Raw genomic sequence first — 22,875 nt, forward strand, 5'->3', positions numbered from 1 at the left:
TCTGTCCATGGGGATTCTCCAGGCAAGAATACTAAAGTGGGTTGCCATGCCCTCCTCTAGGGGATCTTCCCAACCCAGGAATCGAACCCAGGCCTCCTGCCTTGCAGATTGACACAAAAATAAGCAGGTAAGTAAGTGTAGATGCCAGGTATGGGAAATATTAGGAAGTGCTGTTTTCCAATAGTTCAGTGCCCCTTTTGGAGAAAGAAATGGCAACCCACTCCAGTACTCTTGCCTGGAGAATCCCCTGGACAGAGGAGCCTGGCGGGCTACAGTCCATGGGGTCACACAGAGCCGGACACGACAGAGCGACTGACACATAATGTCCCTTAAAGGGCAGAAGCCATCAAGACCTGCTAACAGTGGGGCTTCTCCTTCAAGTAATGCCGACTGTAACCCAGAAGCCAGCCAGGGACCTGACTACCTTGGCTCCTCCGCTCTCCCTCCCATCCGCTCAAGATGGCCGACAAAGGCCCAGCAGGGTGGGAGGAAGGGAGAAAGGACTAGTCCGAGGGTCCAGAGCGAGTTGACTGACCCGCGGGGGCACCGCAGCGCCCAGGTGGCCTTGCGGCTGGGAGTTGGGGTAAAGGGGAGACCCGGCTGCTGTGTGACTCTGGGGCGGGGGACGGGGTTCTTCCTTCCCTGGGCCCCCGGCATCCAGACCAGCCCGTGTGTTCTGGGTCGGGGTGGGGATCGGGGAAGAGGGGCCCCGGGAGGAGTCTCGAGAGTTGGGCGACGTCTGCGGGGTCCCCAAGACGCGCCTGTTATCCGGGTGGAGATTTAACCGACCAGTGTGTGTGTGGGGGTGGGGGGGCGGGAGGCGGCGCCTGTGGAGGAGGGGCGGAGGGGAGGCTCCGGAGCGATTTCAAATTTCCCTCGTCCCCGCCCCCCGCCCCTCGCGCTCGAGGCCCTGCTCTGAGTGGCTGCGGCAGGGGCGCCCCCGGGCGGGGGCGGGGCGAGTGCCGGGCCGGGGTTACAAGGGGACTCGGCACCGCCCCCTCCCCACCCACTCCAGCTGCCAGGTCCTGCCCGCGCCGCTTCCTCGCAGCAGCCGCACCCCCTCCCTAGCCCGGCTGCCGCAGCCTGCGTGGACGCCCCGAGCGCCCCCCGACGGACGCCACCGGCTCACTGGCAGGCAGGCAGGCAGGCAGGCAGGCGAGCGGGCGGCCGCGCCCGGCCGGCAGCGCGGGGGTTAAGTGACCCAAGTAAACGTAGCTCGGCGATCGGCGCCGGAGATTCGCGAGCCGAGCGCCCCGCGCGGCCGCCCGCCGGCCTCCCGCCCGCCTGTCCGAACCCGCGGCTCGACCCGCGGAGCCGCGCCCGAGCCAGGCTCTCGGCAGGTGAGCGCCCCGTGGCCCCCGGGGAGGCTTGCCAGCCCGAGGGCTCCGTGGGCTGGTGGGGGAAGGGACCGTGGAGGGGTCCAGCCACCGCAGGGAGGGAATCCCGTTCCGGGACGTCCTGGGGAGGCGGCTCCCGTACGGCTGGAGACCGGGCATGGTTGGGGAGGAGAAGTCCCTGATCTTATTGCGGGGAAATGGGCAATGAGGATAAAATTGGCGACGGGGAAGGCATGTGTATTACAGGGATACGAGTGAAAGGGATACTTGAGGTGTTCAGGAGACCCAGAGGAGGAGAGAGGATCGTCCCCAGGGAGGGTGCTGGACGGCCTTCCTGGGGTCTAGAGCCGAGGGGAGGAGGTCTCCTACTGGAGAGAACTGGAGTTAGTGAAGCAGGGGTATTTTTACCTGGCCTCGGCTAGAGAGAGAGAGTCTACTTGGGAAGGGGAACGGTACAGAAGAGAGTTCTGTCGAGGAGACGAGCGTCCGTCCTTTACGACTTGGACCCTGGGGGTTCAGCCGAGGGACTTTTTTTTTTTTTTCTTCTCTCCCAGGGACGGGGGAGAGGTAGTGGATGGGCGCGGGAGAACAGGTGGACCGGTATGTGAGCGCTTCCCAGGGGCGTGTGCCAGAGGGGCGGGCTCGCGGGGTCCTCCCTAGGGGACCTACGGAGACCGAGGTGCGGCGGGGTTGCGGGGATGCCCTAAGGAGAGGCTGCCTTTACGCTTGTGCACACCTGGCCGGGGAGGAGCCGGCCCGGTGCGGCGCCTCCCTGCCCAGCCACGCTGCCTGCCCTGGGGCCTCACTTTCCATTTTTCCCCCTCTTCCAAGGGTCAGGCTGGTCCCACTTCGCAAACTTGCAAACTGAGGCCTGAAAACCTCCAGCACTACCTCGGTGCCCAGTGGGATTGTTTGCCGCGGGTGGGTGGGTTTTGAGTCCCACTTTCAAGAAGAGAAAGTGGAAGTTAGGGAAGAGCCGGCAGAGGTAGCAAGTTAGCAACAGAGTTGCTCTTCGGCCGGGGTTTTCCTGCTAGAGTCACTCACCTGTGGCAGGGAAGGGCTGCAGGAGTTCTGGGCTCAGGCCAGGTTGTCCACGCTGCCTCCTTCACTTACCTCCCGGGCGGAAAGAGGCTGACTGGGCCCTAATGCTTCCCCACCCCAAGTTGAGAGGCATATGAATTAAAGAGAATTAAGGACAAGGTTATGACGTGTGACTTTCTGCCTCCTGATTTCTGGATGCTGTGAGTTTTGGCGAACTGGTGGCAGTTGTTTTAGGGAGCCAGATCCCTGCTGGCGCCCACATTTCCAGGATCCAGGACACTGACCTGCCTCTGTTCTCCACCAGGACTGCTGTGATTTCTTGCACCCCAGCCACTGGAATCCCCAGGTGCAGACTTGGTTTTTCCAGCTTTGAGATGATGCTACCTATTTTATAGGGCTGGCATACAGTAATCTCCCAATAAAGTCTTGCCACTCCTTATCTATCATGTGGGATAAGTAGGCTGCTTCCTTTAAGGGGGATGCATAGATCTTTGGCGTGTGTTTAAGTCTATCCATGTTAATCTGTGGCCCTCTGTGCCTTATTACATGTGTGAAATAGGAACAGTCATACTAATAACTCCAAGTTGGGTAAGAAGGAAACCAGTTTTACACAATTTAAACTCTAACCCTCTGTGTTCCTCAGATGATGCGATAATTCCTATCACATTAGGCTTGGGTTAGGAGTCAATACGTTAGTGCTTGGTATAGCAGGTAGTGAATGGTATTGTATTAACCATTAGCCCCTCTTTTTAGGGTGGCCATTAATGAGAATTGGGGAGGATGCAGGCCAACTCTGCCATCCCCTCCTTTCCTCCCACCAAGGTACTCCTCTCAACTATGGAAGGTTTTCCAAATCATTGTCCTCGATTTGGGAGTTGGCAGGAAAGGGTGCCTTTGTTCCTTTTTGAAAGGAGCAGGTTTTTGTTTTATGGATTGTGGTCATTTTTACACCCCCACCCAAGTTTGGGACCTGCCTTGAGGGTGCAGAACTAAGGGAGAGCCTTTACTTTTCTCTGTTAGGGTGGAGAAGGCTGAGACAAAGGGGCTGGGGTTAGGGCTGGCTCCATCCTGCTCCTTAAAGCCATAAGCATTACCTCCAACCCCTGCAGTTTGCAGGGAGGGTAGGAGGGTATTTGGGAGCTGCAGGGGGTGAAGGGGAGGAGCCAGGGAGGTGGGGCTGCCAGAGGTTGCTTCCTCTCCTTCCTTTCCTCCTGCCACGTGGGGCCTGCAACCCAGAGGGGCCTGTCTCCCTTTCTCATACTACAGCCCCAAGCTCCTTGATGGAGGGTTTGGGTAAGTTCTTCCCAGAAAAACTTCCCCGGAACTAACTCCTTTGTCTCAGACCAGCTCTCCTGCCTGCTGTCCCTCCAGGCTCAGATACTTTTCCATTTCACCCAAGATGATCCACGCTAAATCTGAAAGGCCGCTTGGTCTGACACCATGGCAAGTGCTTCTACCCCAACCCTCCAGAAAAGTACAGGTGCACTCTTGGTGTTGAGTTTTAAAATCATGAATTTAGGGTGTTTTTAGTTTAGTTTTTTTTTTTTTTTTTCAGTTTCATGGCAGATCAGGGCTGCAGGAGTACAGAATTCCTCATGTCAGCACCCTCTTTGTAAAACGATGGGCTCATGTTCTCACAGGGTCAAAAATTTGCCGCTGATGGAACTCGGAGAGATGCAGGTACTTCGGTAGCCTGATGATTAGTGCTTTACAGAACTTTCACATCTGCCGCTAAAAGGGAAAAAGCCGAGTCCAGGTGTTCAGATGTATCTGGCTGTGGATGGAGGGAAGTGGCCTGGTAAATGCAGAGGGAGCCTGCCCGTGGAGCCCCTGTGCTGATTAATACCTGTATGTAAAGTGAGTGAAGATGTACATACCCCAGTAGAGTTGGTAGGAGGATGAAATGGAATCCTTTTAGGACTTAGGCATTTTCAAAATAAGTTAGGTGGGGGCCCTGAGATATTGTAAAAAGTCTGGTATGTTGTAGGTCATGTTAGTCACTGGAATCAACATACTCATGCAGCCTGGGCTGCCAAATCAAATCAGGATTTATATCCAACTCACTACATTTATAAGCTAGTGACCTGAGCCTCAGTTGCTCCATCTGTAAAATGGGGATGCGTTGTTGGCCAGTTAAGGGAATGTTGAAGTCAGTTGAGATCCTATTAAAAAGTGCACATAATGAGGATTTAATAAATGTCACATTGTGTAGTCAATATTGAGATGATGGCTAATGGTCATTATTTACTTGCTGAGAGAAACAGTTGGCATTCCTGAGGAAATATGCAAAAAGTGAGGAGGATCTGTTTTGTGTAGGGAATTAGAATATTTTATCAAAAGGATTTCCATTGTGTTTGATACAAATGAAAATCAAATTTGCCATGTTCAGATGCAAAGAAAAAACAGATCACGGCCTGTAATCTCACAGGCCCAAGGTAATCAATGTTTTACTTTCATTTGGGGGCCCTTTCAGTTTCTTCTAGAAGTGGAGAAAGCGTAGAGAGGAGCAGCAGTCCATCCTAAGCAAAAAGACAAGAAGCCAGGGCAAGTGCAGTGTGGTGAGGAAAGGCCCTCCGTTGGCGAGGTTTCCCAGTGCACTGGTCATCTGGGGCCAGCTCCCCACGTGGATGGGAGGACCTTTTACAGAACCATTGGCCTCTGCTCATTGCCCAGCTCAGCCTGACCACGTTTTTCTAAATAACTTCACCTGCAGAGGTTTTTCTCTTTTCAGAGTAATTTTTTCTCCTTCATATATATATATATATAAATTTTATTTTGGTTGTTCTGGGTCCTTGCTGTGTGGGCTTTTCTCTATTGTGGCAAGCAGGCAGTCTTCTCTAGTTGGTGGTGTGTGGGTTTCTCATTTCAGTGGCTCTAGAGAGAGTACGGACTTTAGTAGTAGCAGTAGGGCTTCTGTCTCAATGGCCTTTGATAGTCTATGAAATTTGTGGGTAGAGCATTAGTCATTGAGAAATTATGAGCAGGAAATTAGAAATGCCTTGTTAAGAATTGATGGGTGGGAGAGGTCGTGGGGAAATGTTCTTAACCAATTAATTTCCTCTCGGGGACAGATGATGCTGACCAGGTGTGTATGAGGAGCTGGTACTGGAGGAGAAGGGCTCAGTGTCACTGAGGGTTCCTACCCTAAAGTTGAGGGAATAAATTTCCTTGAGCTATTACACCCCTTGTTTTTTGTACTCTGTACAACTCATCAGATGCGGCACCTCCTGGCCTGGTCAATTTGTCCTTAGTTCTGCTTTCTGGTGTCCTCAGCTTTTCTGCTTTGAAGGGTTCCTGTCTTAAGAATTTCACTTGTAATGGTGTCTTCATCTTGTTTTTGGACACATCCTTTATCCCCTTGTTTTAATTTTAGTGTGTAGAGCTCCATCCAATATTTCTAAGTGTCTTTTTTTTTTTTACTGTTTTTGTTTTTCATATTTTAGTTTTGAACTGTACCTCTGTATTCAGAAGGATTTAAAACTGGAGGCTTACTGTGTGGGACATGGACTGGAACTTGTCTCTGGGTCTCCCAAAATCTGAAGGTAGCTCTCTGATATTGGTATGTCTTATTCCCCATTCCCTGGAGCAGAGGGATCGTCCAATGCCCTGCCCAGTGGTACAGGTCTGGCAGCTAGAAAAGGGACTGGGGAGTTATCAGTCTGGCATTAATTTTTCCCCTGAGTCAGGTCTCTTGTGTTGCAGCCTGGGTGGAGAAGTCATTACCTACCTATTTCTTCATCCTTTCCTGTACTTCCACCTTCTGAGGTTAATGGGGCTTCCTAAGCAGCATTTATTTCCAGTTGCATTTGCTTCCAGTTGCAAATGGGCCTGCTGGGGCCAGAGCCAGGGCCTTCCACTGCCCTTCAGCTCCTGGAGAAGGGATGGTGCCTTCCTGGTGGATGTTCCCAGCGGCCAGCATGGTGCTGGGGTGTGTGAATGTGTGCTGGGTGACACCAAAGCAGGCCTTGGACAAACCTGGGTGTCCTGTGGCTGAAGCACTGGAAGCGGAGGAGATACTGCAGGTGAGTGGAAGGAAGCCTCACCTGGGACACAGATGTGCAGTGTTAGGCAGGATGCCTGGATGGGCAGGTGCTGTCCTCAGGGATTTTCTAGGTTACCAGGGAGGCAGCAATAGGATATGGACAGTTCTGAGCAAATGTGCATACAGGTACGGGTGAAATCAAGAAAATCAATGAAACTTTAAGGTTGGCAGGCGTGTCCAAGCAGATATGAGCATTTATTGTTAATGTATCATGATTAAAAGAGGTGTCAAGGGCTAAATACCAAAAAGAGAAGTGAAACCAGAAACATCCCATGTATATAGGGGACATATATAGAAGAGGTAGAGTTGGGTCATACTAGTCATTGTATGTCTGACTTTCCTTATGGAGAAAATTGAGCATTCTACCTTATACCATTCAAAAAACTTCAGATTGACTAAACTTAAATGATCATTTTCAAAAGTGACATTTTAAAGTTGACTTTTTGATTGTAAAAGTCACATGGGGATAGATATGGTTGTCTATTCTTCCACAAGCTACCTTGCTGAGAAGTTAAAAAATGCTGGAGGAACATGGCTTAATATACACAGTAACCTATTAAACGCGATTGTATTGTTAGGTGGACTTTTTCACTTTACATGGTTTCATCTAGAACCAGCTGCCCTATTCTTTGGCTCTCAGTGGTCTCCCCAGTGTGGCTGCATGTAATTTAGACAGTCTCCCATTGATCATTTGTTGGTAGCTTTTACTTTGACAATGAAGGCAGTGCCAGTCTTGCCCACAGGTTTTGGGAAGAACTTTGCGCTGAGTGGATTCCTAGCAGTAGAATTCCTGTATAACAGGATATGGACACTTGGCACTTGAGGTCATACTGTCAGATTGCCATCTTCAATACTGAATCAGTATCCCCACAGCATTGGTATATAGATGGGCTGAGGTTTTAGGCAATGGCAGTAGCAACAGGTGCAGGCTGCTGCGAGGGGCAGAGCTGAGGGAGTGACTTTGAGAATAGCGGTCTCCTTTCTCCATTCCTGCTGGGAAGAGGGCAGAGGACACTTTGGCTGGATTTTGCCTAGGGGAACAAGGCCGCAGGAGTGGGTATAGCAGCTCCCAAATCCTCAGCCTTAGGATGCCCCACATGGCATTCTGGGTGACCCATGGGTTCCGTGTCTTAATCTGCATGACCTTCCTAGGGCTTCTCAAATAACTTTTAGGCAGAAGGGACTAGTTGCTTGCAACTTGTTTCCATAGGGTAAAAAGTTTGACTCCAAACTCCAGTTGAAGCTCTCATTTCAGATCTTTCTGTAAGTTCCTAGGTTTTCCTGTAAATTATCTAGAAGGTAATGGTATATAATTTTATTGAAGTCTATTGACAAATATCCAGATGTACCAATGTTTCTCTATAATTTTGCTATTAATGAGCAATGTTGCAAGGAACATCTTCATAGCCAGCTTCTCTCATACTTGCCCAGACTGACTACTGGAACATCTTCATAGCCAGCTTTTCTCATACTTGCCCAGACTGACTACTGGAGTCAGTCCTTACTAAGATTCTGATAAATGTGCCCAGGATGAACTATTATCGCACAATGACAGTGGTGCATGTAGCCATGACCCAGAGGCACTGAAAAATTCTCCAAACTTGAGTCATCATGGATGAAGGGATGCATCCCTTTGTGAGCCTAAGCTGGGAAATCTGGCACGACAGCACACGAGACTGTGTAATCTCCAGGTTTTAAGGTTTTGCCATCTGCTTTGGGATCTGTAGCACCAACCACCTAGGGAATTAGATGAGGTCACTTATTGCCTAGGCTGTATGACTGAGGCTTGAGAAGGACAAGGAGGACATTTTCTTCCCGTTTCCCTGTGAACCTGATCTTTTTTATGGAATTCACTGGAGATTCCTGATCAGGCATAGGGAACTGGGACCCTGTGCTCTGTCCCCAGCCAGGGGGACAGCTGTTTCGTCCTCCTTGACTTTGTCTGTACTGTGTCCACTGCCTCCCTTCTCTTCACTCACCCGGGTGAGCTGTCCCTCCCCGGCCGTAAACTTGTTAAACTGTTTAAACTTAAAAACTGTGCTTACTGCATTGTTTTATGATGTCTTTAAGATCTGCCCCCTGGACTAAGGCCTCAGTCTCCATCACTCAGTCACTCTGGGAACCTCATCAAGGAAACTGCTTATCTGTTTCCTCTGAGCTTGTTTCCCCATCTACAGAATGGGGATCATAAGAGTGACTAACTCTTCTGTGGTACATGCTGAGTGCTCTAGCTCAGCCATTTTGGGAAACAGCTAAGAATACTTGAGCAGTTCAAGGGGAGGAGTCAGGAGTCGATTCCCCTCCCACAGGCCAAGGAGGAACTTTTTAAATAGGGGAGGTGGGAATGTCTTTCACCCTCTCCCTCTTTTGCTTTACAAATCTCTAAACCCTGGGTGGACAGAGTCGGTCAGGGATGCCCAAGGTCCTCCCCTGCTAACCTTGCCATCAGGCCCACCATCACCCCCTTCCTGCACTGGAAGTTTAATTAATGCAATTAACATTTACAGGGTGCCAGGAAATAGTTCTGCTGCTGGTACCAGCCTGGAGGAAATGAATGACTTTACTTCTCAGGTTTATAGCTGGGTTGCGGGGAGTCCCTGGGCCGCCTCCTCCCTGAGTCTAATTGGGGGTGCCACCCACCCTTCTGTCTGCCACATTGCATTTGGACACGTCTGACCTGGTTCAGTCAGGACACAAGCATCCTGCACTAATGAGGCAGGGTCTTGCAGGGGGAACCTTGCCTGTGAGCCCACCCAGCACCGCTGACCATCCCGAAGTCACGTGCTGGACCCCAGCCTCTGGGAAAGGGTCAGAGTTCACCTGCATCTCGAGGTTGGACCACCACCTCCTGTGAAGGTGAACAGCTGGTGTAAGTCCCTCAGCCATACAGCTCCCGAAGCTCCTGGAACGAATGGTGCATTGTTCATAACTCATCTCAGGCACAACAGTTCCAGGCACGTGCCCTGGATTGCCTGGGCATGAGTTTGGCACTGCCACTTTGCTGGGTGACTTAATTCATTTGAGCCTGTTGAGAGCAGGTTGATGAGAGGACTTGCCTCGGGTTGGGGTGGGGGTTAAGAGGTGTCAGTTCTGGCTTTAGCAGACAGGAGGGGCCTGGGACATGCTAACAGCCAAGTGGCAAGTGTTCTGGAGCTGGTATGTCAGCCCCTCTGGGAAAATCCCTGGGGAAGATGCCACTGCTCAGGATTGGGATCGCTCTAGATAAAGGAGCTGGCTTGTGCTGGGGGCCACATTATCTGGGAAATGCCAATTTTGATTCATTAGAAACCAAACAACTTAGTGAGGGAGATGTATTATCTACCATTACAAACCAATCCCTAGTGCTAAGATCTTCCTGTTGCCAAAAGCAGCTAGTTAAAATTCACGCCTTCTTGTTTAAGTTCCCTGGGAGCATTCTTTTAAGTGAGTACAAACCATGTTGCCTAACCTCAGTTTGCTCATCTGTTATACAGGGATAACATTAATGGTATGTAAGGATTAAGTGAATTCATACAGGTAAAGCACAAGGGTGCCTGGCATATGGTAGTAAATACTGAGAAAAGTGATCAAGATGTGTGGATCTTCATGAGGAAGCCTTTGAGAGAAGCCCTCCTTGTTTTACCTGTGGTTTCTGAAATCTGAATACGTGATAGGGCTTCTAAGTTGAGGGCCTAACAGTAGCACATGCCTGCAGCTGTTTGGGTCATGTGTATAATGTGGAGGAAATATAATGTGTGTAAAATGTCGAGGAACCGAGCTGGGCATCTTTAAATCTTGCCAGTTCTGGACTCTGGTGTGTGTGTGTTGTAACTAGTGAAGTGAAAGTGAAAGTTGCACAGCCGTATCCGACTCTTTGTGACCCCATGGATTATACAGTCCATGGAATTCTCAGAGTCAGAATACTGGCGTGGGTAGTTGGCTCCCTATTCCAGGAGATCTTCCCAACCCAGGGATTGAACCCAGGTCTCCCGCATTGCAGGTGGATTCTTTAGCAGCTGAGCCACCAGGGAAGCCCAAGAATACTGGAGTGGGCAGCCTAGCCCTTCTCCAGCTGATCTTCCCAACCCAGGAATCTGTCATTGCAAATTCTGGGTGGTGAAAACTACAGGGAAGGAACTTGTAATGAAATCACATTGAATGATGCCACTGGAAGTAAGACTATTTTACCTACCTAGCTCACCCCAGGGCACCCAGGTAGTTGGTCATACAGCAGGTTGGTTTCCTTCCCTGAAATCTTCCTCCAGTCCCTGTGGGCAGAATTTTTCTAGGGGCAGAATTTTTCCTGACTGTTGAGATCTGACTTTGGGAAGGAGCTCTGCTCACATCCCTCTAGCAGGCTGGCAGACAAGTTGGCACTGCTGAGGCCCCAGGGAAGCCTGAGGTGGTTAGTCATAGTTAATCATTGTCTGCTTTGGGCTGCAGGCTCCAAATGGGTCTGTCTAGGAGAGAGATTCCTTTTGACCCAGGTGGGGACTGTCTGAGGGAACTCTGAGCCCCGCATAAGAGGGAAGGAAGCCTTGTCCCTTGATTTCAGCCTCTGACCTGCTACCTCCTCCTGACTGTCTTCAGTCTACCCCTCTCCCCTCCCCAGAGCTCCCGTGGAACCTCCTGGTGTCATGTACCCCATGGCCAAGTCTCCCACCCTCTGCCAGGCCATCCAGGTAACTTAGTTCACTAGTCTGGCCTGAGGCAAAACACTGGAAATTAATGATTACTCTGAACCACACTCCAGCAGTTTTCCTGAGATACTGGCCACTTGGACTCACAGGAACTGGCCGTGGGGTCAGATAACCTGTTCTTCCGGGTCAGGGCTTGAGAGTAAAAGGGCTAGAGAAGCTGCTAATTAGGCTGGGTTAGGCATTCCTTCTTTTCCTTGGGGCTGGTGAGATTCCTTAATACGTATTGAGAGAAAATACACTGGGAGCTGTGAACCTGCACACTCTGGACCACGTGGCTTAGTTAAATGCTCTGTATCAGTGTATGCATTTGTGACCCATGCAGTATTTTTTTTTTTTCCTCCTTTTCATCGAACTGCTCAGAATCCAGCTTGCAGAATCTTGGTCAAACCCTGGGCTCCACAGTGAAATAACTAACCACTGGACTGCCAGGGAATTCCAAGGCAGTGTTTCTTTAACTTGCATATTGGTTACCCAGGGATCCTGTGCAAACGTTGATCCTGATTTAGTAAGTGCCTGAGAATTCTGCAGCATGATTCCATGGTCCCTCTGCCTTGTGGGGAGCATCAGAGGTCTACTTATCACACACCCACACCTGGGGGATGGACTGATGCCCAGGGTGGAATTAAGAATCCATAGGACATTGCATACCTGCCGGGATTGGGGGTGTGGGGGGGTGGGGGGGGTGCGATGAGAAGTTAATCACTGAACCCCACAGCGCCCCCTGGTGGGTATGCTGGCAGCATCCCCACTGCAGCTCACAGCCCTGTAACCTAGATGACGCTTCTAGAAGGTACCCTGGGAGGCTTGCTTGGGTCATTGGGTACTATGTGGTGAGTCTGTCTCCCATGATAGGGAACACGGACCAGGAGTGCTCAGCGCCCATAGGCAGCTGTTTGCTGGGGAAACTTCACAAGCAGGGTTCCTGTGGCACCAAATACTTAACCTCCATTTGGGGCTTCACCCTTCCTCTTACATGTGAGATTTTTATTTTTGATGTTGAAGATTGACCAGGTCTGTGGGTTAGTTTTCCTGTTCTATAAAATGGGCCCACATCACATTAAGAGGAATAAATGAGAGTAAGGTACATGTTCTTGAGGCCAATGTTGCAGGCAGTAGGGCCAGGTCAAAGGTCACACAGCCCTCCAATGCATGCCTGAAGACCCTGGCTGGAGCTGGTCTTAGCTTAATAGCCTAGTGATGATGCAGTTACCAGGGTGGGCAGGGATGGGGAGGCAAAGGCCCAGAGGTGGGGTGGGGTTGGAGCAGATGAGGAACATGTCCCTGGTTAACCCGTCCCAGTCCTTCCCCCTGTGTCTCCTCCATTCGTTCCCTTCTTGGGAACTTGGGACTCTGAGCCCCAGCTGGTAAGGGAGGAGGAGAGTGAGCGACAGGCCTGCAGACCAATGGGCCCCCGAGGTTGTGATGGGGCGGGGCTTGTGCTGCCATGGAGAAGAGAGAAGCTGTTCTGTGGGGGAGGAGGGGACGGTGGGAAGAGGACCTGGAGATTGAGGGGAAGGGAGAGAGCAAACAAAGGGGTCAGGAGGGAAAATAATGCACTGACTTCCCGAGGCCCTGCAGAGACTGGGCAGGGAGAGCGCGCCAGGGGCAGAGGGGACCAAGGCTGGCGGCAGGCAGGCCGGCCTTAGATGGCATTGTTTGAAGTGGCCGGCTAATTGCACAGAGCAGCCTGAGCCTCAGACCACGGCCCAGCCCCCTCCTCTGTCCTGGGTGCTGGCTTCTGAGCCTTCGGGTCGAGTGGCCACATGGAACCAAGTCCTGAGCCTCCGAGTTTGGTGAGGGGGGCAGGCTATGGGGGGCGGCCTGGGTGGGGTCCTGAGAACCACTCCCAGGCCCTCTCTTGGCCTGAGGACTTGGTGACATTGGCAGAGGTTTGGGGGCACACTCCCCCCAGCCACCCTTGCATCTCTGCTACCCTCCTCACTCTGGCCTTCCTACAGGAAACAATGAAGGGAGACACCAGGCAACTCAATGGAGAGGAGGACGCCAGCAGGAGGGAAGACTCCGTCCTCACCAACGGGGGCTGCAGCGACCAGTCTTCCGACTCCAAGGACGCACCCTCACCCCCGATCCTGGAGGCTATCAGCACCCCTGAGATCCGAGGTGGCAGAGGTGGCAGAGGTGGCGTGGCCCGTGGGGAGGAGGGGTGAGGAGGGTGGTCACGGTGGACCACAGCTGGGACACAGGCCCCTGAGCAGGCTCAAGGCAGCTGTGGGAGTCTGGGCTCTGACGACCCCTGCCCCAGCCTCAGGGAAGGGAAGAGCTGCTCCCTTTATCCTGGCACCTCCGCTGGGACAGAGTAGGTGACCCCAAGCCAATGAGCCCTTCTGTTCCAGACAAGGGGGTGGGCACAGCATAAGTAGACTGGGGTCTTTGACACTTCTGAGGGGACACCCTCTCCCCTTGCAGCTGGGCCTGTCATTTTTCTGGGAAGAAATAGAGGCAGTGAGCATATCAGGCTTGCTGCCAGTCCCACCCTCTCTCTTCCCCTCTCCTCTGCTGCTCACATCACCTGGGACCCTCCCTGCTGAGATTTTCTGGCCCAGCTGGTTTGGAAACCCCTGTATTGTCTCATCCTGCTGTCAAGAGAACTCTTCAAGTTACACCTTCCCATAGAACTTTCTAGAGGCTGAAAGTGTTCTCTTTCTGCATTGTTCACATGACCGTGAGGAGCCACACATGAGTACTTAATGTGGCTGCGATGGCAGGCACTGGGTTGCTCCTTTGGTGGAGTTAGTGGCCACTGATTTGGGCAGCATAGGAAGGAACTGTTCAAGGGCTAGGATTTAACCCCTGAGGATGTCAGTGGGTTTAGGGAGACCAGGAGAGCCCCTTCTTCGCAACAGACTCTGGTTCCTCCTTCCAGGCCGCAGATCAAGCTCACGACTGTCCAAGAGGGAGGTCTCCAGCCTGCTAAGTTATACTCAGGTACTGGTTCTGTGGTCACATTTCTGGGATTCAGGGGAACTCTATGGTTTGCATATTAAGTAGGGGACCTGAGGCCCACTTAAACTGATGGCCAGCAAATACTTGCTGAATGAGGAATTTGAACACTGCTAGGTACACAGAAGACTTAGAACAACCTCACTTAGAATGGCATTTGCTGCTCTCACATGCTGAGTTTTTGAAATGAATGTTTTTCTCAATCTGGATGATCAATTGAACTGATAAATTTCTACTGTAACAAGATTTTTTTTTTTATCCCTGAAAGGAATCCAGCTTGCTCATGGTATGTTTTGAATTGGATCTATTTTAGAATTTAACATCTATTCATGAGGAAAATAAATGTATGATTTTATTGCTTGTAATATACCTGTGTCTGGTTTGATAGTAAGACTGTGTGGCCCTGTGGCCTCAAGGATTTTTTTTTTCCTTTTGGAAAGAACTTGCCTGCCTTATTAGGGGATTTTTAACAATCATTGAAGTATCTTTTACCAGTGTTGCAATGTCAGGGTTTCTACTTGATTAGTTTTTTTCCAACTTGTAGCTTTTCCGTGTTTTTTTTACTCATGACGCTATTTATGTCTTCTGTTTTCCTATGAATCATATTAGAGTTTTGTTAATTCAGGTCATTATCAGGCACTGGGGACAAAGTCACGGTTGAAAGTTGTAGACAATGAAAACTCCCCCTCATACGGCTTGTCTTGTCCTTATGGAGGACCACAGGTGCGCACCCAGATAATGAGGATCAGGAGCTGAGGGGACCGGGTAGGGACAGCGCTGGAACAGGCTCAGAACAGCTGTTCTGATCTCTTGGAACCTCCTCTGTGCCTTACGTTGGCAAGCATGCATTACTTGATTCTTACTATAACTCTGTTGTGCTGTAAGGGAAGAACCATTGTGCCAGTTTTAAAGAGAGGAATGGACCCACTCAAGACCTTAGTTGGCAAGGGAAAAGTCAGGTTCTTAACACGCTGGCCAGACATCGGACCACTCCCCACCTCTCTGGCTCTCATGCTGAGTTTTGTTGAGTTCAGTGTGCAGCATGGGATGTGTACTCGACACAGGACTCGTGCCATTTCTTCTGGGTCACTGTATCAGGAAGCATCTTCCTCAAGCCTGTTTTCCCCAGATGCTGTTAATTGTGGAAATTGACCAGGTCTCCCTGCTGGGCATGGCAAGTTAGTCTAACCATGAAATCATGATTTTGAATGCAGGAGAAACCCCAGTGGAATTAGAAAACCAAAGAAAAGGTGTCAATGCAAAGGGCATCTGAAGCCTTTTGTGCTCATACCTGTAAAATCTTTTGAACAATATGAGGTTGCAGATCTTTTAAAGTCACTCAGACCAATATTGTTTTCAATATGACTGACTCTTCATTTTTAAACTATCTTGGTTATATGACATCTAAAATTAATAATTTTTCATTTATAAAGGACCTGACGGGTGATGGAGATGGCGAGGGAGAAGACGGGGATGGCTCCGACACTCCAGTGATGCCAAAGCTCTTCCGAGAAACCAGGACTCGGTCTGAAAGCCCAGCTGTAAGTGTCTACCCCTGAGCTGAGGCACTTCAAGCACACCACGTGCCTGCATTAAAAGCCTTGTCTAGGATCTCCCTGGAGGAACTTTGAACAAATGTCCTGAAATTGGAAAATGACAGCAAACCTCATTAATTATGATTGAGATGGTTTTCACATGGCAGTTCTCTACTTTTCTGGGGAGCATTCTAAGAAGTGCCCAGGGGTACAGTTTACAGGTGGCTGACTCCAGGCCAGCCAGTTACCTTTGGGACCAAGTTGCTTCTGTAGGTGGATTCTATGACTAAAATGTCTGGAAATGAGAAGGCAGTTATTGCTCACAGTCACCCAGCCTGCTGTTAGGAAGCAGACTGACACTTGGTGACCGTGGCATATGCCACTGATAATCCTATCCAGCACATGATGTCTATCATCCTGTTTTCACAGATGACAGAAAATGCCAGTAGTTTACCCATGGTTAAGCATTAACTTCTTGCGTGCAGGATTTGAACACGGTCTGCAACACTCAAGTTCATGCCATTTTGAGAAGAAAGCCTAAGGGAGTTCTCATCTATCTTGAAGAATGCAACAATTGTAATAATGCTTGCAGGAAAGAAGTCTTTGGGAATAAATGTGGATTTTGTCAGTTCAGTTTGCAGGTGCCAGTTTCAGCTGTACCAGGCCAAGTAGGACCTGCTGTGGATTGTCAGGCAGCCCTGCCAGCCACACTGCCCCCTTATTCCGCTCGCACTAGGGAATTCAGGGGTGGGAAGTTAGACCAGAGTGACTCAACCACCGCCTTCACTCCTGTTGGCCTGAGGCGGCCTCTCAAGCGTTGATCTCTGGGCCCTCGGGCTGAGCCTCCAGCCTCCATTCACCAAAGGCCTTGTGCTTGTCCTCTCCTGCTTCCAGGTCCGAACCCGAAATAACAGCAGTACCTCCACCCGGGAGAGGCACAGGCCCTCCCTACGTTCCACCCGAGGCCGGCAGGGCCGCAACCACGTGGATGAATCCCCCGTGGCGTTCTCAACTACCAGGGTTGGTTCCCCGGATGCTCAGATCCCTACCCCCCGCCCAGTCTCTTAACTGGAAGCTCTGCCCCTCTCACCACACCAAGTGGCTGCTCTTTATATAACCTGCTTCCTTTCTTCACCCTCCTCTCCCTTTCAGGTTCCTGCCTTTCCTTTCTCTCCTGGGAGCTAGCTAAGCTCTTCCTAAGCCTGATGACTTCTCTCCTGGCCTAAACCCTAGACGGAACCCTGGTGGGAAGTGCAAGAATTCCCTGTGAACTGGGTCCTTACACTTCCTCAGAATAAGCTCAAACCACTGATTTCAGAACTGTCTTGTCTCCTTAGTATCTTCAGTGACTCTTCTAGAGCCAACCCCATGGGTTACAGCAACTCTCAACTCCTACGGCAAGGCTAGGCACCAGGAAGCCCTCTCTGCGCATCACTTGTTATCCTGTCTTGGTCCTTAATTCTGTCCTTGTTCTTCCGGAAGTTGTTTCTTTCCCCACTTAAGGGACACTCACTTGTTCCTGGAAAACTATCCCTGTTGGTCTCTCTTCCATTACCTTATGTCTCTGCTTCACTTCTGCTTGACTGAGAAGCAGTGGGTGCCCCTCTGCCTCTGGTCGCCACCCCCCGCCCCGGTCTGCTGTGGCCCATGCTATGCGTCCTGTGTTCACAGTCCCTGAGGCGAAGGACGGGATCCTCTGCAGGCACGCCATGGCCGTCCCCCGCCAGCCCCTACCTCACCATCGACCTCACAGACGAGGATGTGGTGCCGCAGAGCAGCAGCACGCCCTACGCCCGCCTGGGCCAGGACAGCCAGCAGGAGAGCATGGAGTCCTCGCAGCTGGACGCAGACGGCAGAGATGCAGACAGCACTGAGTATCAGGTACTGCTGGGAAGGGCTGAATACAGCGAAAAGTTACCCAGAGGTGACTTAAGACTTTTGGTCACTTATATCACAATAATTGATTCATTCTCCAAGTGCGTTTTCCATTTGTCAAGTGTCCCTTCCTGTATCCTTATCTCAACATTGACTCAGGCACCAGATTAGTTTCCCTCCTAAGTTTTTCTGAACATTTTGTACTTAGAAATGTATATATAGATAATCCATAATTCTATTCATCATGTGTGTATATACACGCAGTTTTTGATAATTCTATTCATCATCTGTATATACACGCAGTTTTTGATTGGCTTCTTTAACTGAGGAACTGAAGTTGCCCCACTTTCGTGTCTACCCCATCAGGTTTTGTTCATCACCAACCAGTTGAGCTTGTTGGCTTCACTCAGGCTTTGCTACATATGTATTGCTCTATGTACACATACCGTGTAGAAATCTGTTTTCCGAGTACATGACTTCAGAGTAAATCTTATGCATTTTAATAGCTTGCATGATTCCCTTTTACAGCAAGCTTTTTACGTGCAAATGGCCCAATTTTTTTTTTTTTACATTCTAACGACTTGTACTATCCCATTTGATGGCCTGTGGGAATATCCAGGATTTTTACTCGATTCTTCCCATGAGTTTTCAGTTTTTTGTTTTTGTTTTTTTTTGACTTGGCAGCTTAACATGTTTCCCAGATATTACAGGTGACATACTGTAGATCCAACCTATAAAAGCTCATGTTCTTATCATGCAACCAAACCTGCCTATCCTCTGCTCCTTATTTCAAGCAATTCTCCTGAGTTTTCAACCAGGAAGTGTGTTGGCGGGGGTAGGGAATTTCCTGAGGAACTCTGCCTGCACTTGCAGGAAGCCCTGTGCTGGACTCTTAAGGCAATGGCCATCAGGGTTGGTGGGACAGGGAAGGTTTTTCCTCCGTCCAACCAGTCTGTCTCATTGCGATTTTGTTCATGTGGTTTTTCTTCTTGCAGGATGGGAAGGAGTTTGGAATAGGAGATCTTGTGTGGGGAAAGATCAAGGGTTTCTCCTGGTGGCCTGCCATGGTGGTGTCCTGGAAGGCCACCTCCAAGCGGCAGGCAATGTCTGGCATGCGGTGGGTCCAGTGGTTTGGTGATGGCAAGTTCTCCGAGGTGAGTCCAGGATGAGATGGGCCTTACTTAATGGGCTTATGGACAGAGCCAGGGTTTCCTTCCCTTACTTTTACAGTTGCCCTTTAACATAACAGCCTGCTCTCTGCGATGGATGTGGCTCAGTGACTCCGTGTGTCCAGGGGCTCATACCGCCCAGAGCTCTGATCCATGGTGACTTGGCCTCCAGTTTATTTCTCTGTGGCAGAGTCACCAGTATAGGTTCTGAGGGGTAAGAGTGGCCACCTGGGAAAATACTCTCAAAGTATTCCATTTGAGAAGCCTGAAAGAAGAAGAGAGGGGTCTCTGACTTATCATTTAGCCCTGGGGGCCAGGACATCCCTGGCTGGGCTTAGAGATGAATCCAGGGTTGCTTGGTGACAGTTATGAAAGTTCTTTGGAGATTTCAGCATTTCTTGATTTTGATATTAGCCATTTAAAGCTCATCTTTCTTATTGAGAATCTGTGTTGGGGGTGAATCAGGTTGATTTGATTCTTCCACCTTTGAAGACATCTTCTTAGACTCCAGGTTTTGATTAGAATGCAAGGAACAATACTTTTCCTGTGATGTTGTATTTAGCTCATCCAGAGCTAAAGTGTGTCCAGAGGTTAGGTGAGGAACATCCAGTGTGTTCAGAGGTTAGGTGAGGAACAAGTTGTCAGGTTGGCAGGGATGGAGGCAGGTTTGAGAATGAAGAACCAGCTAGTAAGTTGAGACTCTGATTTTCTCATTGGATCTTTCCCATTAGCAACAATGTTCTCAAAGGGTGACAGTAGTATGACCTGGAGTCTCCGGGATAGGGAGAGTTCACATGTAGAGGTCCTCCCTGGCCAGCAGGGGGCGCCAAAGGACAAATATCTGGGGCCTGTGCGCCCCCAGAAGCATCTAATTACAAGAAAGTGGGCAATGACTTGTGTGAAATGAAATGAAAAGAAACATGGAGGGTTTGTAATTTCTTTGGCGAGTGACATAAAATGTGCTTAGCATAACCGTATCTGATTCTAGTAAGATGCTGTTGTCTTAGCATTACAGGGTGTGATTGCAATATGGGGCCTGGTGCTTAGGCTGTAGGCTGTATTGAAACAGTTTGGCCTTGCGATGGCACCTGCATTTCCATGCACAACTGTTGAACCGCAGTTTCTTTTCATCAGTGGGGATGACACCCCTATGGGTGATCAGGCTTAGAAATGTAAATAGAGGTGATCACGAGTGCCATCACTGGGGAGAATGAGACATTACATGTCACTTGAGCTCTGAAACCTGAATGCCCGGTTTCATCTCATTGGCGGCCTGAATGGTTCATGCATGACCTGGGGACGTGGGAATGAGACTTTTACATCGTTAGCCCCAGTGTAATTCATGTATCAACAAATCATAATTACTAAAAAGAGCTTAACTCTGTGCCATGTACTATTCTCTAATCCCATCCCTTAGCTTACTTAATAAATGGCTGAAATAAATAGTAAATAGTAGTCATAGCTATTTGTTATGCTTAGGAAGGAGGTAAGAACATGTACCAAACCCTTTGAAAGTTGGAGCATCCATGGAAAATTGTAAAACTGAGCTGCAAGGGGGCCACACCAGGGACTATTTAGGTCATTTGCTCTTAAAATATCTGTGAACTTGATCCTCAGAGATAAACTCATTAGAAACCCAGGGTACCCCAGATACAGGCTGTGGGTGGAGGTTGATGATAACTTTCTCTTCTAGATTCCAGCAGATAAGTTGGTGGCATTGGGATTGTTCAGCCAGCACTTTAACTTGGCGACCTTCAATAAGCTGGTCTCTTACAGGAAGGCCATGTACCATGCTCTGGAGGTAACTTGGCAGTGGGTGGCTGAAGGAACATACAGAAAGCCAATTCAATCCACAGTGTGGCCAAGAATGACTCAGAGGGGACCTGGGCAACCAGAGGGAGGAGGTTAAAAGATAGCGGTCTAATAGGCTATGCTGAGAAGGGAAGGAAGGGGTTTGAGACTGTCCATAATTTCCCAGTGCCCCACTGATGTCTGTCTGAATTGCCCTCTGAATGATGAAGGAGGACCCCTGGGAAGTAGGAGGCAGTATCAGCATTAGTGAGCAGCGATATTAGCATTAGTGAGCAAGCTTTTGCAGAGCTTGTGGTTCAAAAGGCCAAGACTATGCAGCTGCTGAGGTCAGCTGCTTCCTCCCCTTGTCCACGGGACCCGTCAGGCTCTGTCCGTCCTCTACCTTCAGTTGGGTTTGCAGTGATTAGTGTCATCTGTCCAGCATGTGTGAGACCAAGCACTAGGCTTAGTTAGACATTAAGCCTTCACCGCCACACCTTCATTAATAACTTGGAGCTTTCTCAGAGCCCATGAGACAATGCTGACTGATCTGACCTGACCACTCCAGTTCTCTACAGGGAAGAGATCACATTTGGTGCCTCTGTGGGGAGACTGAACGCTCCTTCGTGGCCTGTCCCTGCTCCTCCCTCCCTGTCACATACCACAGCTCAGGACAGCTGTCTGGCTATGAAAGGGCCCAGTGCGAAGGGGAATGAGGCCCCAGCAAGGGGAGTCCCTGGGTGGGGCAAGCCAGGCAAATACCCATCCTGCCTATTTATCAGATTCTATCTCTGTCTCGGCAGAAAGCCAGGATCCGGGCTGGCAAGATGTTCCCCAGCAGCCCTGGAGACTCACTGGAGGATCAGCTGAAGCCCATGTTGGAGTGGGCCCATGGAGGCTTTAAGCCCACTGGGGTCGAGGGTCTCAAACCTAACAACAAGCAACCAGGTATGAATGATGCCCTGTGGCACACCCATGCCACACTGCTGGTGAGAGCACCCTTGGGTGGTGCAGCCATGCCTGCTGCCTCTCACCTCACCCCGGCTTTCCAGCAGTCAGTTTTCCCTGGCTGACTAGTTAGTTTTTTCCCAAAAAACAGCCCAAACATTTCTAGTTTCACTGGCCGCTTTTCCTGCTAAACGGTCAAGTACAGATAATTGAGATTGAATCTGTTTCAGAACAGATCAGTAAACAGTCAAGGCGGAATGTACACTAGCACCTTATTTATTTATTTTTTTTAAGGGGAAGAAATTAAGCCCTTAATATTGGAGAAAACTAGGAAAGTGTTAAAAAAAAATCCCTCAAAACAACCAAAATCTAGGTCACCTCCATTTAGAAAGGGGCACCATTCATCCTCAAGTTGACCAATATTGCAGTTCCTCCGTGTTTAGACAGCTGCTTTTCTGTTTCTCTCCAGAAATCCAGAATGTCTTCTCATCCTTCCATTTAACGCAGTGTTTTCTGTTCTGTTTTGTCCCTCCCCCGCAAAAAGTGGTTAATAAATCGAAGGTTCGTCGTACAGGCAGTAGGAACTTAGAAGCCAGGAAACACGGTATTCATTCACCATCTTTTGACTATGCCCTCTTTTCTCTGCACTTTCTTTCAATCTGTTTGCACATAAAGTACCCCGAAAAGAATCAAATCTGTTGAAAAGTCACCCTGAACTCTCACCTTCCCCTTCCCTCCAGCCCTCACGACTGCCTTCCAGGTGACTGGGGTTGGGTGTGCACATCCTTCCAGCTCTTCCTGTACACTGGTTGGATTTCTACTTTCCCTTCATTTCTCAATATTTATGGTATAAGCACTGTAAAATGTCATTTTTTCACTAAAGTGTCCTTATTAATGGCTGTGTAATTTTCTCTCCCAGGGACAGAGTCAAATTAAACCATGTCCCTTAATAGATTATTCTGTGTAGATTGAATAAAAATAGAATTTATAGAAATAAAAACAGTAGCCACCTAACATAATTCAGTATTTATTGGCAGCCACATCAAAAAGCTTAAATTAATATTGATCATACACTTAATCTGTTCCCAGCATTTAGTACAAAAAATGATAGTCCTCTTTTCAATATCTTGCTTTAAGTGTCTTAGAACATCTCAATTGGGACACTAAGTGTTCATTACAAACAGTTGATTGGTGTTTTCACCAACGTCCAGCTTGTTCCCAATGGACTAGTTAATGGGATCTATCAAAAGTTTTAAAATGTGCATCGGAATTAAATTAAAACACAGTCCCTCAGTCACAATGGTGAGAGATTGCTGTTCTCAGTAGCTTCCTGTGGCTTTCAGCTTATCAGAGATCTCAGGCAGAGTTGGTGGCATCTGTAGACTGAGCTGGATCTGGTGGATGCATTTTGCATCTATAGCTGTTTAAGGCCCTGTACATGGGTCAGGCACGTGAGTTTCAGATAACGTCGTCCTCATCCAAGTTGTCCAAAGAGGG

General features: G+C 49.5%; 1 protein-coding gene across 6 annotated transcripts in view; it reads left to right on the forward strand.

Moving 5' to 3' along the window:
• Positions 1–1,023: 1,023 nt before the first annotated feature.
• DNMT3B (DNA methyltransferase 3 beta) overlaps positions 1,024–22,875 on the forward strand; it is a 34,205-nt gene continuing 12,353 nt past the window's right edge. For 3 of the 6 annotated variants that reach the window (XM_070381578.1, XM_070381581.1, XM_070381583.1), the window contains exons 1-9: positions 1,024–1,340; positions 13,058–13,238; positions 13,984–14,045; positions 15,494–15,601; positions 16,490–16,615; positions 17,267–17,476; positions 18,466–18,624; positions 20,333–20,440; positions 21,234–21,378. In XM_070381578.1, coding sequence (XP_070237679.1) covers positions 13,064–13,238; positions 13,984–14,045; positions 15,494–15,601; positions 16,490–16,615; positions 17,267–17,476; positions 18,466–18,624; positions 20,333–20,440; positions 21,234–21,378 — 1,093 coding nt within the window. In that variant the 5' untranslated portion in view covers positions 1,024–1,340; positions 13,058–13,063. The remainder of the gene's footprint in view (positions 1,341–13,057; positions 13,239–13,983; positions 14,046–15,493; positions 15,602–16,489; positions 16,616–17,266; positions 17,477–18,465; positions 18,625–20,332; positions 20,441–21,233; positions 21,379–22,875) is intronic. The other 3 variants (XM_070381580.1, XM_070381582.1, XM_070381579.1) reach the window with 2 other exon arrangements.

This window comes from Bos mutus, chromosome 13, assembly GCF_027580195.1.
Source record: "Bos mutus isolate GX-2022 chromosome 13, NWIPB_WYAK_1.1, whole genome shotgun sequence".
In the NCBI taxonomy this organism is placed as follows: domain Eukaryota; kingdom Metazoa; phylum Chordata; class Mammalia; order Artiodactyla; family Bovidae; genus Bos; species Bos mutus.